The sequence below is a fragment of the Danaus plexippus genome, chromosome Z (genome assembly GCF_018135715.1).
Source record: "Danaus plexippus chromosome Z, MEX_DaPlex, whole genome shotgun sequence".
In the NCBI taxonomy this organism is placed as follows: domain Eukaryota; kingdom Metazoa; phylum Arthropoda; class Insecta; order Lepidoptera; family Nymphalidae; genus Danaus; species Danaus plexippus.
In genome coordinates this window covers 27250-43165 of record NC_083559.1, presented here as the reverse complement: position 1 = coordinate 43165, position 15916 = coordinate 27250, and the positions used below count along the sequence as shown (strand labels likewise).

The window sequence follows — 15916 nt, the reverse complement described above, 5'->3', positions numbered from 1 at the left end:
TTTTTTATATTTTAGTCAAAATTACAAAGCAGAAACTAAAATTATTTGTTTGATATAAAGGTAAAAATAAATTTAACAGTCAATGTTGAACAAAATGGGTTTTTACTAAACCACTTATAGTGTAATTTAGTTGAAAAGATTTTATATGTTATCTTGGATGCTTTAAAAAAACAGCATAAAACACTTGAATACTCAGTGTTGTTGCTTTTGTATACGAATGCAAATGAAAACTGTCGAATGTGTATGTATGTATATTATAGCCATACTCATTAAGAAGGTTAATAGGAATATTTAAATTTTAATATAATACTGTGATTCTTACTTATTTTAAACAGTTGATATTCGTCAAGAAAATGAACTATCAAACTGTGGCATCCAAGGCTTGAAGATTTCTCTAAAATGGAAAATCTAAAGCCATGGTTTTTAAAAAAAATACATTATTTCAATATTGTAGAAAGAATTTTATCTTAGAAAAGTATATTATGTTCATGTTTATCATTTATATAGCGACTTTTTCTTAAGACGGCTTTCTTTAAAAGTCAAAATAAAAAAAAAATTGAAAAGATGCTAAAATTTTTGATATATGCAGCCAAGAAAGACTAGAAATTAGTGTACAAGAAGTTGATTGTGCTTGTTAATAATAATAATCTTGTGTAAAAGAAAGTTTAATACACTTAAGAACCATGCTGAAAATATATAGCGGCAACCGGTAATTACGTATTCTAAAGAATTTATAACATTTAAAATAAGACTTGCATTGTCTGTAGTGTGACGTTCATTAAGTATATGATTATTAGTTAAAACAGTTATTAATTTTTTAAAGCTCTATTATTTGGAAAGACGCTTTAGAAAATATGCTAAAAGCACTCCAGAAGAGCTTCGAATTCAAAAGTATATTTGGACAAACTGCCGAAGAGGTACTAGTACACATTCTGTTGCAATCCAAAAGTTATCACCATTTTATGTTAAAAGACATTAAAAATTTCGGTAATTTTAACGTGAAGTAATAAAAAAATTCTAAGATTTTATTTTTTTAAAATACCAGGTCGTGAATAACGTAGATTTGTCAAATAAAACATGCCTCATTACGGGGGCCAGCAGCGGCATCGGTCTAGAGATTGCTCGATGTCTTAATAGTCGCGACTGTAACTTACTAATGGCTTCTCGAAATGTTTACAAAGCGAATCTTCTTGCCAACAAAACCTGTCTAAACAACCAGAGAATTCGGCACTACCAAATAAATCTTGCTTCCTTGGCTTCTGTGAGACAATGTGCCCAAGAAATCATTGAAAATGAAAGGTGTTTATATTTCATTAGTCATCATTAATATATATATATACATAGCAAAATGGGGAAATTAAAAACTAATACATTTAACTTTACTAATGCCAGATTTTTTTTGTCCATAAACATGTTTAGTCAAATAGATATAGTGATTCTTAATGCCGCCACCTTTGGTATACCATGGACTGTTACTAAAGATGGCCTGGAAACAACCTTCCAAGTTAATTTCCTAAGTCAATACTATTTGTTGCTGTGCCTGGGTAAGATGCTGGCTCCTGACGCCAGGGTGGTATTTACCTCCTCCGAATCTCATAGGTATAATCGTTGTTCTGCACCATTAGTAATTGTTAGAAATATTATCTTCAGCGGAAGTATATAAATACTGTCTACTGTTATTTTGCAGTTTAATCAGTTCTATACTACTAAAATATCAATACATTATTCATTCACAGAAACATAAAATGGCCAGAAAAAAATAGATTCAATCCGGTGTTCGAGAACCTTTCACTCCTCAAACACGAATACACGTCCATCAAGTCGTATAATATATCGAAGCTGTGTTGTTTATTACTCATGCACTATTTGAGCTACCAGTGGTCTAATAGTGAGAGGAGCTTCTTGTGTGCACACCCGGGTTCTTTCATCAAAACTGGTCTCTGTCGCAACTGGTGGCCTTACGAGGCACTGTACACAATTATGTTACCATTCTCAAAGTCTATTGTAAGTAAATATGATATCAATCACTAACTAGCTATTAATTAACGTAATAGCAAGAACTAGAAATAGCGGTTATCACCATTTTTACATAGATTTTTATTTAATATATATGTGATGACAGAACGTACATATTATCTTCCTGTTGTTCCTGTGTTCCTCCAAAACTTGTAGCTATAGTAAATGAACTATAGCTCTCCCGCTACTACTAGTCACCTCCTGGGATATAAGAGATGTGAAGGGAGGGGGGACCTTTTCTTCTTTTATGGCGATCTTGTCTCCTTCCCATCTGAGCATAAAAATGGGTTCACTGTTAAATTTTATTTATCGTTTGATTGTCGGACCCATCTAGGTTTTATTTATATCTTGTACCTATGGAACAAGTTGGCCCTAGTAATTGAATTGTGTCAGACTGAGTTAAAACGTCTGTTAACCTCCCCTGTCTATCCTCCGGCGTACTCCAGGAGGTCACTAGCATTATATCAAAGACTACAGGCAATAGATTATGTACTTTGTTTTTTGTTGTTTTCCACTAGCTACATGTCAAGAGAATATAAACGTATTTTATTTACTCAAAATATATTCTTTTAAGATGCAAGGTGCTAGTACCATACTTTATTGCGCAACTTCGCCAAATTTAAAAGGTGCTACAGGTATGTACTTCAGCAACTGTAACCACTGTAATGAAAGTGACCTCGCCAAGGATATATACTTCTCATTTAGGATTCACGACTTGATTCTCGACATACTGCGAGACCGTGTACAAGATTTAGATAAATTGACTAAGGAACTGCGAGTGAATAAATAAAAGTTGTTAAGAAAATAACATTTAATTAAAGATTCTTTTATTAATATAATTTTTGTTTTATTCATCACTGCTCAGTAACAAGTTTAAGACTTGGCATTTTATAGAATTTTTTTAAGAAAGATGAATGATTAATAAAATGATTACGCACAGGCCTGGCTTCTTAATTTTGGCCAAATATAATAGAGCAAGATCACAGGGATGCCAGACGTCACGTATTATCTGACGGATGAAATGTGGACGATTGAGTAGCGTTAGTATGTACTATGTTCGTACGCCTACCTGCTAGCTTGGTCAAACGGCCAATTTCCATGTATCAGGTGATCAAGGTACATAAAAACATTACTTACTTCACGTAAATTCTCATGACTCATTTTCATATATGTTTTAAAATGTATAATTAAAAATAAGTTGTTAATACTCGCAGACACTTTGCGTCGGCCGTATTGCTTGGCAGACGCTTTAAAGCTTTTCTACTTTGTTTTTCAAATTCCCAATAAATAATTAATTTTAAAATTTGCTGTTATTTAAATATGTGGTATTTTAAAAAAATATTTTTAGTTCTAATTAATAAATAAAAAAATAAAATAAAAATGCTAACTTTAGTATTATTTACTATGTTTTTTGCCATAATTTACTTGTTAACAAAAGTTCTAAAAATTATAAAATTTTGTTCTAGTAATTTTCATGGCTTTAATACCGCAGTCGGTCTCACTCAGTCTCAGGTGCGTAGATGATGCTCTCCCGTTCCGACTCACAGAAATATTAAAATTTAGTTTAGGGGATGACTGGCCCCTTGGATCGGTCTGCCTTCTTGGCAAAGGTTTTAAAATAGCTGTCGGGTAAATATATATAAAAATGAAGCATCAAAATTTACGTGAAGTTAACTAGTTATTTTGAAAGCTTTAAAGCGTCTGCCAAGCAATACGGCCGACGCAAAGTGTCTGCGAGTATTGACAACTTATTTTTAATTATACATTTTAAAACATATATGAAAATCAGTCATGAGAATTTACGTGAAGTAAGTAATGTTTTTATGTACCTTGATCACCCGATACATAAAAATTGGCCGTTTGATCAAGCTAGCAAGTAGGCGTACGATCATAGTACATACTAACGCTATTCAATCGTCCACATTTCATCCGTCAGAAAATACGTGACGTCTGGCATCCCTGGGATCTTGGACTATAATAAATAAGATAAATTTTTCTGAATTTAATTTTTAATTATTCTTATACTGTATATTTAAATTTGTTTTGAATTGAAATCTTATCACCAGAATACTACAGTTTTAATATTCCAGTTGCAGGTACACCAGCACTAGTCATTTTGGATTACACTAAACAAAATTTTAGTTATTTGAAAAAAATTGTTGAAAGCTCCAGATATATTCGTGTTTTAAAATATATTTTCTTCAAAAGGAACGCGATTTTAAAAATTTTTCCTAACTTTTGAAGAAATTTAATTTATGCAAAAATAATTTTGAAGTGATAAAAATATGCTTTCAGGTAATATAAGTGCCACTATTTTTTATAAATAATAATTTACAAGTTTGTAATTCATAAATACTTTGGAATAAATAATTTTAAAGATAAGATTTCATATTGGGTTAGCGAAGATATTGCCATAGAGTAAAAATGTGACGAAGAGTCGAGCAGGAGACCGCCGACAGGCGACAGTGTGGATTGTAGTCACTAGTCTGTACTCTGTAGTGTAATAAACTGTAAAACCGTTTAGACGTGTTTGTAACACTGTAGCTGCGTTAAGTTTAGATAGTTATATTTTATTTTTAGTTATCATTTCTTATTAGCAAGGGGCTTCTGAATTTTGATACATTTATTCAAGTTCACTAATAGATAAGAATTTATTACAATCTAATATGCCTTTAAACGGTGTCGTCTAAAATAATACCTAAGAGGTACTGCTACTTCAGTACCTGTGCAACTATTTGCTCCGATAAACAGTTTGGACTTTCATCTCTTCGCACATCGAAGGTAAGTTAGAGTTTACCATTTGCGTATATTTTGCTACGCGTTATTTTTAATTTTTTATTATTGGACCGTCTATTTCTAACTCGCTAAATCTGCGACTAAATGTGAAAATTATGACATATTTAGTAGGTAGTATGTAATTCATTTAATCGAATAAAACAAAATCAAGAAACGAAGAGGTTTCCGTATTATGTGATCGCGTAGTCCACGTTCCATTTCGACGTAAGTGGAACAGTCGCGTTCTCAGATTAGACTTTGACACCAGTGCGCTGAGCGCTGTACTCAGTACTACACACGACACACGTTGAGAGACGACCGTGTCCACATTACTATAGTATGAGTGTGAGTGTTCAGTTGTGTAGTTGTTGCGGCGATCTGTTGCGCTCTGTTGCGAACGTGTACGTCCGGTTATGCGAATGATTTACTACTTTTTCTCTGACACCGAGTAGGTTTATTTCGAATAGTAAATATTGAAAATGGAGGCCAAGCTAACTTATAATCTTATGATATTTAATCCTCTATCTGAATCCATACTTTTCAACACCACCTGTGCCAAAGAGTTGCTGCTGATGATGATAAGATCATTAAAGGTGTTAAATAAGTATAATTTTAATATGTTGCCAATTTAATTCTTAGTGTTACATTTAAACATTCACTTATTTCTGATAGCATGTTTAATTCTTTCATTATGAAGATATATCACAACATAAAATTTTATTTACCTTACATTCAGAAAAGATGGAAATATAAAATTTATCCTTTATTACTTTAATATGTCTTTAATTTTGTTATTATTAAGAAATCTGTAGATAAATAGAAACTGTGTCTTTGTATATTATGTATCAATGCCAGCAATATTTCATATTTGATTTGCTTCATTTTAGACAATAGACAGTTCAATTATTTTTTTAGACTAGTGGATTTTATATGCCAAAGTAGATAAAGAGGTTATGTAAAGTAGTTTATATAATAACTCAATATAATTTAATTTGTTGATGAAGAAAGGTACAATGTGATGTTTAAGTAAGATTTATCACAGAAACTTGAAAGCATATTTGTATTCACTGTGAAGGTTCATAATGAATGTTTGTGTTCAGTTAGGTGAAGATGGCGGAAGCACACTCGGCTGTAGCATTCTCCTTTGCCATTACTCATGATGGTTGGGATGTGAACTTTGACCGTGAAGTGCTGTATCTGGTCTGGGAGTCTGGATTGCGCTCCTGGAACAAGCGTCTAGCTCGGTTTAGAGTAAGCTTAAACATTGATTTATAAGTTTATATTCACTGTTCTTCTCTTAGAATCAATACTGAAATATTTTTGAACTTAGCATCATAGACGGGCTGATGGAAATATGTTATTTCTGTATGATGGGAACCCACAATGGGACAAACACAGATACATGTCATATACAATAAAGAGAGATTATCATAGAAGCAAATATTTATAATAATCATGGCCCGTCTAGAAGACTCCTTTATAAGTTGCTAATGGCCTTCACCTCTAGACAACAAACATTCTGAAACAGATGCCATTTAAAATATTTAGGCTTTAATTTGAAACAAAACTTGATAAAAGGGTCATAAATAAATAAATGTTTGTTTGTTAATGTTCAGTAATGGTAATGCCTGTTAACAGAACAGCATTCATAACGGCGTGTACCCTGGCCATCTCCAGTCGTTGTACTTCTTATGGACGGTACTAGCGGCTGCTCATTTCGCCGGGTTCCATGTACCCTTCGGTCTCGTTCACAAAGTGCTCGTCGTGCTACCCGGGTAAATCTATCATACTCTTTTTAAAACAAAACTAAGCTTGCACCGTCTATGTATTTGAGACGTTTGTCTTGTATATTGTAGGGAGTCCGCACCGTGGCAGGTGGTGGCGTGTCTTCTGGCCGCTCTGTCCATGTGGCTCTCCGTCATCTTCCTTATGCGCTACCTGCTCAAGCTGCTTCTCATGTACAAGGTGAGAACACCCCCCCGCTCCTCCGTCCCCCCTCCCTACCACCCTCGCACCGAGTGCCACGAGACGACAGATATGTGTGTTTTGTTATCAGTGCCCCTCTTATCTCGGAGTATTTTAATCACGGACACGGAACCGTAGTATCCGCGTTGTTGAGGATTAATATTATCTTAATTATACGAAAACTTAGATTGATTGTTTTATTTACTTTTATTCGGTTGTATGAAAATAGTTGATTGTGGTTTGTTAGTTAAAGATAACACTGTAATCACCGCCGCTTGTCGTATGCTTGAGATTTTATGTTTAACATCAGTGGTGACATGTTTTTTTTTAAACTTTGTATGAACATAGTTTAAAAATGTTTTTAAACGCTTCTCCATCAGGGCTGGATGTACGAGTCCCGTGCTCCGGGGTCCCGCGTGTCCCTCCGGACCGCGCTGTGGGCCAGTGTGGTGCGCGTGCTCTCAGGCTGGAATAAGCCGCGGCTGTACAGCTTCCAGGGCTCTCTGCCTCGGCTCCCTCTGCCGGCCGTCCGAGACACCACCCGCCGCTACCTGGCCAGCGTGCGCCCTCTCCTCGATGACGAGGACTACGACCGCGTGCGCGCTCTGGCTGCCGACTTTGAGCGCACCGTCGCCGTCAAGCTGCAGTGGTACCTCGTGCTCAAGTCGTGGTGGTCCAGCAACTACGTGTCTGACTGGTGGGAGGAGTATGTATATCTCCGCGGCCGGTCACCTCTCATGGTGAACTCTAACTTCTACGGCACGGACACCCTGCTGCGCCCCACGGCCGTGCAGGCGGCGCGCGCTGCTACCATCATTCATTACTGTCTCCGTTTCAGAAGACTGATCGAACGCCAGGAGCTTGAACCTGTAATTTATTTTTTCTCATGAGCATTTCATACGGATGTTGTAAATGCGTTCGGTAGTTTAACGTCACTGTTCCCCAGATAATGTTACAAGGCATGGTTCCGCTGTGCTCGTGGCAGTACGAGCGTCTATTCAACACGGTGCGCGTGCCGGGGCTCGAGTCGGACCGCATCGTCCACTACCGGGACTCCACGCACGTGAGCATCCATCACCGCGGCAAATATTACAAGATGATGGTGTACTCGCGCGGGAGACTGCTCAACCCTGCCGAGATACAACTGTGAGTAGTGGTGATGTCGATGGTGGGGGGAGTTTCCTCAGATACCAGTGACCGTGAGGGTGATAGTGTTTGATCGTGTTGCAGACAGCTCCAACAAATCTTAGCGGATGCAACTCCTTGCGCGGAGGGTGAGGCGCGTCTGGCGGCCCTCACGGCGGGCGAGCGCTCGCACTGGGCTCAGGTCCGACAGTCTTTGTTCCAACGAGGACACAACAGGACCTCCTTACACGCCATCGAACGAGCCGCCTTCCACGTCTCACTGGGTACGGCATAATATATGAAATATAGGGATGGCACACATATAATCACTGTTGTGACCGGCTCTGGGACTGTTCGCAGATGACATCGAGTACGGCTTCGACGAGAGCGACCAGTCGAAGCTGGATCAGTACGGACACATCCTGTTACACGGAAACGGTAGCGACCGCTGGTTCGACAAGTCCTTCAACCTCTGTTTCAGCACCAACGGTTCAGTACGTGTATATGAAATAAATACCCTGATATCATTGAAAGCTGTCTGTTGTATAATGTGTCATTAACTTGCAGGTCGGCTTCAACACGGAACACACCTGGTGAGACCAACGTCCTCGAGAACTCTCATAATAACACTATTAAGGGACATTTAAAATATTTTTTTAATATAATTATTGCTTGATCAGTAAAATAACACAAGACTGTAGCTTCATTACTACTCATACTGGACATTGAAAACGGTTGGTCAACAAACATTTACACATTACTTAACATACAACTAATATGTACGCCTTTAAACGTTTCTTAAATGTCTCTGAAATTGTCGAGATGGAATCGTATATTTCCCTCGAGTATTGTTATTTCTCCCCGGCCGCGACAACCTCCCCAAACATAACATCTGTTTATAACAAGGTTAAATTTTAATGGTTTGTAATCTTTTCACACAACGTACTTATTGACATCGTGGTGGTGGTGTCAGGGCCGACGCTCCCGTCATGGGTCACCTGTGGGAGTACGTGTTGTGGTCGGAGCTGCAGCTGGGCTACTCGGAGGCCGGCGACGCGCTCGGACCGGTGTCGTCTCCGCCGCCGGCGCCGGTGCGTCTCCAGTGGGAGTTGTCCCCGGCCCTGCTCGCCGCCGTCGACGTCTCCTACAAGCTCGCCCGGGACTTGTTACAGGACGTCGACCTGCGGATCCTCATGTACACTGACTACGGCAAGGGTGAGTCGACGTCACCTTGTTCCTACTGAGTAGCCCGCCTCACTTCGTAAGTCTGACCATCTACGTTCCCTGTCTGTCGTCCGTCAGGTTTCATGAAGAAGTGTCGCGTGTCGCCCGACGCCTTCATCCAGATGGTGCTGCAGCTGACGTACTTCCGCACGGCGGGTCGTTTCTGCCTCACCTACGAGGCGTCCATGACTCGTCTGTACCGCGAGGGCCGCACGGAGACCGTCCGCTCCTGCACCAATGAGAGCTGTGCCTGGGCCCGCTCCATGGCTGATCCCGACTGCTCGGTCAGTGTTCGTTGCTCGCGCCTCAGAGAATGGTTCGAACCGAACCTCACGTAATGTTTTGGAGCACAGATCCAGCAGCGCATGGAGCTGTTCCTGAAGGCCGCTCAGCGTCACCAGCTCGGCTACCAGGACGCGATGGCCGGCCGCGGCATAGACCGACACCTGTTCTGTCTCTACATCGTCTCCAAGTACCTGGAGCTGGAGTCGCCCTTCCTCCAGGAGGTGTTCAATGAACCCTGGCGCCTCTCCACCAGTCAGACTCCGCACGGTATGACCGACCGCGTGGATACCACTCCTTTTTAATCTCCTGTTATTCTAATATTGTATTTTTCTGTTATTTGCAACAGGACAAACAAACCTGCTGGACTTGAAGAAGTATCCCAAGTGTGTGAGCGCCGGCGGCGGGTTCGGGCCCGTGGCGGACGACGGGTACGGCGTGTCCTACATCATCGCCGGCGAAGACACGCTGTTCTTCCACGTGTCCAGCAAGAAGAGTTGCCCCCTCACCGTGAGTGACCTCCACCACTACAATACGATCCTTTCGTTCATGCTCTTAATACTTGACGTGTATTTACTACAACGGTTGGTTTTGTCGTTACAGAGCTCCTCGAAATTCGTGTCGCAAATTAAAAACTCCTTAAAAGACATTCACGACCTCTACGTCGAATACAACAAACTACAGAATGGACTTAAGAAGAGTAAATAACGGTTTTATGTTTAGTGCCTTAGATAAGTATTGTGCAGTTTTACTTTACAACGCGAGTTATCAATGCAATGCCGCTTTAAATAGGTTTCTTCTAGTTGTTTGCTGTATATTTTTTTCATCGTATTGTTTGTACTCGAATAGATTAAGAGTTTATATCGTGCGAACATTTATGTTGCTTCTAGAAAGTCGACTCTAAAGCTTGTTGATATTGTTCATATTTGAGACGTAAGTTTACGATCACTCATACGAAACGGTACACACACACGCGCGCGCGTTCATTCATTCATACATAACAACACATAGCGGTATTAATAGACTTACACACAAGTGATTTACAACTTGTATAGAGTTGTATATTTTTGATATGTTTTATTCATGTATGTGAAGACACACACTCACACACACGCATCACAGACGCATCGCCAGTGTACCGCGGTGGTCGAAGCTGAACAAAGCGTCTCCGGGTCGGTGTATTGCTTTTAAAATGCATTTCGTGTGTTTTTTAATTAATCTTTATATTTGTAGAACCTGTCGGCTGGCGATGTAACGTCTTATCACTAGCCTGAGACTCGTCAATGTGTCTCTTGCGGACTATAATAATGTTTTGTATATATTTATTTATATATGTATGTCTGTCTGTCCTACTATAAGTTGTTAGCGCGGCACTTCCCGGCAGCTAGCGGCGTTCGGTGTTTTTTTTTACTCATTATTTGTTAAATGTTATGTAAATCGTGCTGCGACTATTTTTGTAAAGATTTTTATCAAGTTTCAATATATTAGATGATATTGTTATTATTAATGTACAAATACAACGGTTCAGTGTGGCCTTACTGTGGCCTTACCGCGGCCCTACCGCGTTCCAACCGTGGCCTTATATGAAACACATGATCGAGTATATCCTGCGAGGAGACGAGTTAAAGTTACAATTATTGATTATTAAATGAATTTGTTACTTACACTTTATAAAGTTTTACTGTAAATAAATCGAAAATCATTTTATTAAAACAATCCTACATTAGTTCGCTGGTTTTATTTGAAGTGAAACATCTCATCACCAAATAAAAGAGACATAATCAATTGGAAAAATATTTATTTATTAAATTAGTTACAGCACATGTTAGTTGAACATAAGGAGAAAGGCATACAAAACCGTGTCAGCAGGACTCCGAGTAGCTTGGAGTTCGGAGACGAGACGTTACGATATCAACATACAATCATTTGGCACCACCGCTTTAAATATATTGTGCTTCGACTCGGATATTAAAAATTAATTGTTGCGATTCAAAAGAAATCTGGCGTTTAGAAGACATCGTAAAGGACAAGATCGAGACAGTTAACAGACGAGAAACAACCCGAAATCCATATTCATAAAAAGGTTTGTGTGTCAGTAATGGCGACATGCTGCCGACGGATATTAACTTGCTGGCAACGGCGACGTATAACATATATATATAATGATGTAAATATTAACAGGAATTATAAGTATTGTCCAAAATTATAAACTTAATGAGAGTTTCGTAATTTCAATAGTCTATTATTGGCCGGCATCTGTTGCAAATATAGCTAGAGTTAAACACGGTACATACGTTGAGGGAACAACATAAGACTGTACATAATACAAAGGAAACACAATGACACAGGTCATGGAGTGAGGGTATATCATAAGACGTAACGCTAAGTACAAGACGACCCGAGTTTAAATAAATATTGGCGAGGGACATAAAACAAAGAGACCGCCACGTGACGTGACGTGTATAATATAATGTAAAATAGTTAAGTACAAACAAAGAAAACAGTCAATGCTTAGTGTTCAGTACAATGAGACTAAATAAATAGCTTGCCAGCGAGACATCGACTAGAACAATGAAGGTGTGTTCTAATACTTGGTGTGTTGGAATGTTTTGTCCTAAATATATTAAAAACTGTAAGAATTGACCTAAATATAATATCATCTCCCCGGTATCCCTTAATATAATCCCTTAAAGCTGCTATCAAATTATAAAATTTTCTATATGTTTTAATAGTATAATAAAAAAAATCAATGTTGTAACGCGGCGCTCACTTGACTCGAAACAGATGAGAACAGTGAAAACTAATTGACTGATAGAGAGAAACGTGTTCAGTGAACAAAATGCAACGAGTTGTACTGTCATGGGGAGTGGAGCGAGGAGAGGACGTCATACGGTATGGACCATGGTGAGGTCCATCGAGGAGTGCTCCTCCTCCGCTTCCTCCTCGTCGTCTACCTCGTAGTGGGGGGTGAGGGGAGTGTGGGGGGCGAGCGACGCATTCGGCGGGAGGGGAGGCACGCGCTGCAGGAAGCGCTGCAGCGCTGGGTAGTAGTCGCCACACAGCCAAGTGTCGTCGTGGCCGCCGCGCTGCAGCGCTGCGAGGCGTTTGCGAGGAGCCCCGCACCGTGCGACCAGCTCGCGAGCCATGCGCGGCGGGACGAGGGCGTCTCCCGCACCACACACCACGAGCGTAGGACAAACCACCTCCGAGATCTTGTGCAGCGACATGAACTGCGTAAACAGACAGTATGAGTAGGTAAAATACAATAACTAGCAATTGTAAGAAAAAATTTAGGGGGAACCTAAACTGTCCATTAATAAAATTAACCCTATAAAGTATAGATTAGTTCACAATGTTGAATGTTACAGGTCCGCGTCGATTCTAAGGACTACCACAAACAAGCTAACTTAGAGAGTGCTGTTGAAATATGACATGCTAAAAAGCTGTGTGACGTTTGGATTTGGATTGACTTGTAGTTAGATTATTTTTCAGGTATTAAAATCTTTTGAATATAATTCAGTAAACAATGATAAAAACTGCTTGTACTGGGAACTGTAAAAGGCTTGTTGCTTACTCTTCAATATGTCAGAGATATGAATACTGAAATGCAAGTCTACAAAAAAATATTTCTTCTGCCTGTGTTTCGGATTAGATTGAATTGTTAAATAAACTGTTACTTATAATAAAAATGTCCTGGATATAACAAGACTTCGAACATACATCAAGTTGACAACTATTACAATCCTCATCACCAGTTCCAGCCAGTCAAGGTTTCCTCACTCTCATGAAGTACACTCACATGTCAATGAAGGATAACTTAATTTGATTTGAATGTAAACTATTCTTGGTGGATTTTTTTTTGTGATACATTAAAACGTGGTCACTATGAACATTTTAAGACAGTTGAAACCTTGATAATCTTTAAAAAATAATAATACCAGGCACCTTGTTCTTGTGACAAAACATTGGCAGCCACTTGAGACATTTCCATTTAAGGATAATTCGGGCCATGTCTGGTATACTGGTGAATGTGTTCTCAACTATCAGAGCCCAGACTTTGTTTTTATATTCTATCCTTGAGGCCAAATCTATGGCCACAGCACCACCTGAAACATACTCTCATCTCACAAATCACAATGATTTACGCCTATGTATTTACAAGCTCTTGTAGTAGCGACATCTTACCCAGAGATCTTCCAAAGATTATGATTTTGGTTCTATCAATGTCATCCCTCTGCATGATATAGTCAAATGCAGTCTGAGCATCAATATACAGCCCTTGTTCCGAGGGTGTTCCTTCAGACAGGCCGTAACCTCTATATTCTACCAAAAGAATATTTATTCCTAATTTGTGATAAAAACCCGACACATTGGACAATCTGAAAATATATAAAAATATAGTAAACACTTGTTTGTAGTTTTTTTTTTTATAATTTTAAGTCATAGGAAAATACAACAATGTACTGATAGAAACCTTTGACCCATGTTCCCTGCATTTCCATGGAAGAAGATCATAGTGGGTTTGTGGTTGCTGTTTGTGAGTTGTCGTATGAAGAACATGTGAATCTTATATCCATCCCGGGTTTTAATCTTGACACTCTCATAGGGTAGCTTATAGTTGCTGGGTTGCAGCACAAAGGCACGGGAGTCAGGAGGGTCATTGGGATAGAACAGCAGGAGATCCTGCGCTGTGTACAGAATACCTGAAACAAAAATCATAATACTACCTATAAGAAACTCTATTAAATACTTTTCCAAAATGAATGATTCTTCACTCAAGTAAAACTTATATTTATTTATAGTTAAAAGAAAAATCTATCAAACACACAATATTAATTATTATGAACTGGCAAAATTTTGATTGTGAAAAATTTTAAGTTCTTATGAATGAATTTGAAAAATTCTTAGAATAGCTTTACTTAGAAAAAGACAATGATAACTGTCATGCATAACTTATCTTGCAACATACCTGATATACCCAGGGTGAAGGCGGTAACGGCGAGGAAAAATCCATATAACCAAAATATAACAAAACAAGAGCATAAAGTCAGCGTAGACACAATCCAAAGTCGATACAACAACAAACGTAGTATGTGATACATTATCTAATGTTTTTCAAGAAATTGCAATTTGTCATTTTATTTGTTAAAAGTGAAATTATTAACATTTAGAAATAAATAGTTAGGTACACATTCATTATATCACAATTTTCGTTATACACATCAATAGTCACACGTCAAGGAAAACTAAGTATTAATTGACTATAATTTTAGAAAGTAATTTATCAATTAGTTAGATAAATAAGAAATATTACAGTTTTCCAAGGCATTTTCAATAAAAAATATGAATTACGACTCTATAAATTTCTGTAAATACAAACATTAATCTATTATTTATCTTAAAAGTCAAGATCTAGATCCTTCATATTACAAATATTAACAGAAGATGACAACTTCGGGCAGTGTGGCATAATATAAAAAACAAATGTTTTTATAATTTAAGTAAATTCAAGACAAATATTTTAAAACCGAGAAAAAAAAGCCGAATAATATCTATAAGATATTTGCTATAGTAATTTTTTTTTTAACAATTTAATGATATTTACTAACGTAGTTGTTTTTTTTCGTGAGTGAGTATTTATCGAGAAAAAAAAAAACAAATTAAAATTTTATCCCACCCGAACATTCTGTGTATTAATCGCTCTATACCTTTTATATCAACGAATCACTATAATTTAAAATTTAAGAAATGGGCATAAAAAGATGAGAACAATTATTAACAAGATTTCCGACCAGAAATGGAATTGAGTTTACTTTTAATACAATAAGTTAATTATAAGATGTCCTCAAACTTTGGAATTCTTGTTGGTCAGTTATTCAGTAATCCAAATCCAGTTATCCTAATGTACAGACTAGAACAAATTCATAAGCAGGTCTACCCTCATATTAAGTGTATCGAGAATCAAGCTACTCTTGGTGACGGTCATTAAAACCTCTTAAAAACACTAACTCAATTATTTTAACAATCGTCAGTTCGTGGTGCCGAAGCAATATACTTGTGTCCAGTAACCGCTATCGGATCTGTATAGGTACGCATAAATGTAAACTGGTGTGACTGCTGGTATCACCTATAAGACCGACATATTCCCGTCTTTGAAATGGAGAAGGTAGTGTTTGCAGACATCTCGTCTAGCATACATGCATACGCTGGCACGTCTCTGAAATCTATGTTTGAGATTTTAGCCAAGTGAGATGTATCTGCCGGACAGGATATCTGGGTTTCCGTCAGGGAAAAAATGGTCGGCTGCTTAGTTTTTAAATACTGATGTATTGCGTCTAGCTTTGAATGAAGTCCCCTGATATTTTGAAAGCTCACTAAGGAAGAAAAAAGCTGTTGAAAATACTTTCTTTCCTCTTTTCATTTTTTCTATTTCCGTGGTTAGTCGTTATACAGGGAATAGAAATTATATGTGCTGACAGCTTAAGGTACAAAGTACAATAAAAACCAACTTAATAGTCATTTTAAGTTC

At 38.1% G+C, this 15916-nt stretch overlaps 3 protein-coding genes across 4 annotated transcripts; 2 read left to right on the top strand and 1 right to left on the bottom strand.

The window, feature by feature from the left end:
* Window positions 1-530: 530 nt before the first annotated feature.
* Window positions 531-2855, top strand: LOC116777688 (WW domain-containing oxidoreductase-like). The gene is made up of 6 exons (XM_032671364.2): window positions 531-709; window positions 824-917; window positions 1046-1299; window positions 1420-1599; window positions 1737-2004; window positions 2591-2855. The coding sequence occupies exons 1-6, from the start codon at window positions 684-686 to the stop codon at window positions 2804-2806; spliced, it is 1038 nt and encodes a 345-aa protein (XP_032527255.2). The 5' UTR covers window positions 531-683; the 3' UTR covers window positions 2807-2855.
* Window positions 2856-4458: 1603 nt separating this feature from the next.
* On the top strand, window positions 4459-11113 carry LOC116777098 (carnitine O-palmitoyltransferase 1, liver isoform). Of its 2 annotated transcripts, none has more exons than XM_032670452.2 (14): window positions 4459-4797; window positions 5892-6042; window positions 6430-6566; window positions 6648-6756; window positions 7137-7625; window positions 7703-7902; window positions 7987-8165; window positions 8242-8375; window positions 8449-8474; window positions 8855-9096; window positions 9184-9389; window positions 9459-9657; window positions 9737-9897; window positions 9991-11113. In XM_032670452.2, exons 2-14 carry the CDS (start codon window positions 5902-5904, stop codon window positions 10093-10095), a joined length of 2328 nt encoding a protein of 775 aa, XP_032526343.1. In that variant the 5' UTR covers window positions 4459-4797; window positions 5892-5901; the 3' UTR covers window positions 10096-11113. The 2 variants fall into 2 exon arrangements, with proteins under 2 accessions (XP_032526343.1, XP_061382011.1); XM_061526027.1 differs by lacking the exon at window positions 4459-4797 and adding an exon at window positions 5116-5136.
* Window positions 11114-11168: 55 nt separating this feature from the next.
* Window positions 11169-14814, bottom strand: LOC116777099 (protein ABHD13). The gene is made up of 5 exons (XM_032670453.2): window positions 14357-14814; window positions 13862-14090; window positions 13573-13766; window positions 13333-13493; window positions 11169-12617 (listed from the first exon to the last, which is right to left on the bottom strand). Exons 1-5 carry the CDS (start codon window positions 14487-14489, stop codon window positions 12273-12275), a joined length of 1062 nt encoding a protein of 353 aa, XP_032526344.1. The 5' UTR covers window positions 14490-14814; the 3' UTR covers window positions 11169-12272.
* Between the last annotated feature and the right edge of the window lie 1102 nt (window positions 14815-15916).

Excerpts from the sequence above, each read along its gene's own strand:
- LOC116777688 (XM_032671364.2), top strand. The coding sequence starts at position 684 with ATGCTGAAAATATATAGCGGCAACCG. Across the intron at positions 918-1,045 it reads TTGGACAAACTGCCGAAGAG|GTCGTGAATAACGTAGATTT; the intron begins GTACTAGTACAC and ends TTAAAATACCAG. Across the intron at positions 1,600-1,736 it reads ACCTCCTCCGAATCTCATAG|AAACATAAAATGGCCAGAAA; the intron begins GTATAATCGTTG and ends ATTCATTCACAG.
- LOC116777098 (XM_032670452.2), top strand. The coding sequence starts at position 5,902 with ATGGCGGAAGCACACTCGGCTGTAGCATTCTCCTTTGCCATTACTCAT. Across the intron at positions 6,757-7,136 it reads AGCTGCTTCTCATGTACAAG|GGCTGGATGTACGAGTCCCG; the intron begins GTGAGAACACCC and ends CTTCTCCATCAG. Across the intron at positions 8,166-8,241 it reads CGCCTTCCACGTCTCACTGG|ATGACATCGAGTACGGCTTC; the intron begins GTACGGCATAAT and ends GACTGTTCGCAG.
- LOC116777099 (XM_032670453.2), bottom strand. The coding sequence starts at position 14,489 with ATGTATCACATACTACGTTTGTTGTTGTATCGACTTTGGATTGTGTCT. Across the intron at positions 14,091-14,356 it reads CTTCACCCTGGGTATATCAG|GTATTCTGTACACAGCGCAG; the intron begins GTATGTTGCAAG and ends TTTTTGTTTCAG. Across the intron at positions 12,618-13,332 it reads TGTTTTGTCACAAGAACAAG|TTCATGTCGCTGCACAAGAT; the intron begins GTGCCTGGTATT and ends CTGTTTACGCAG.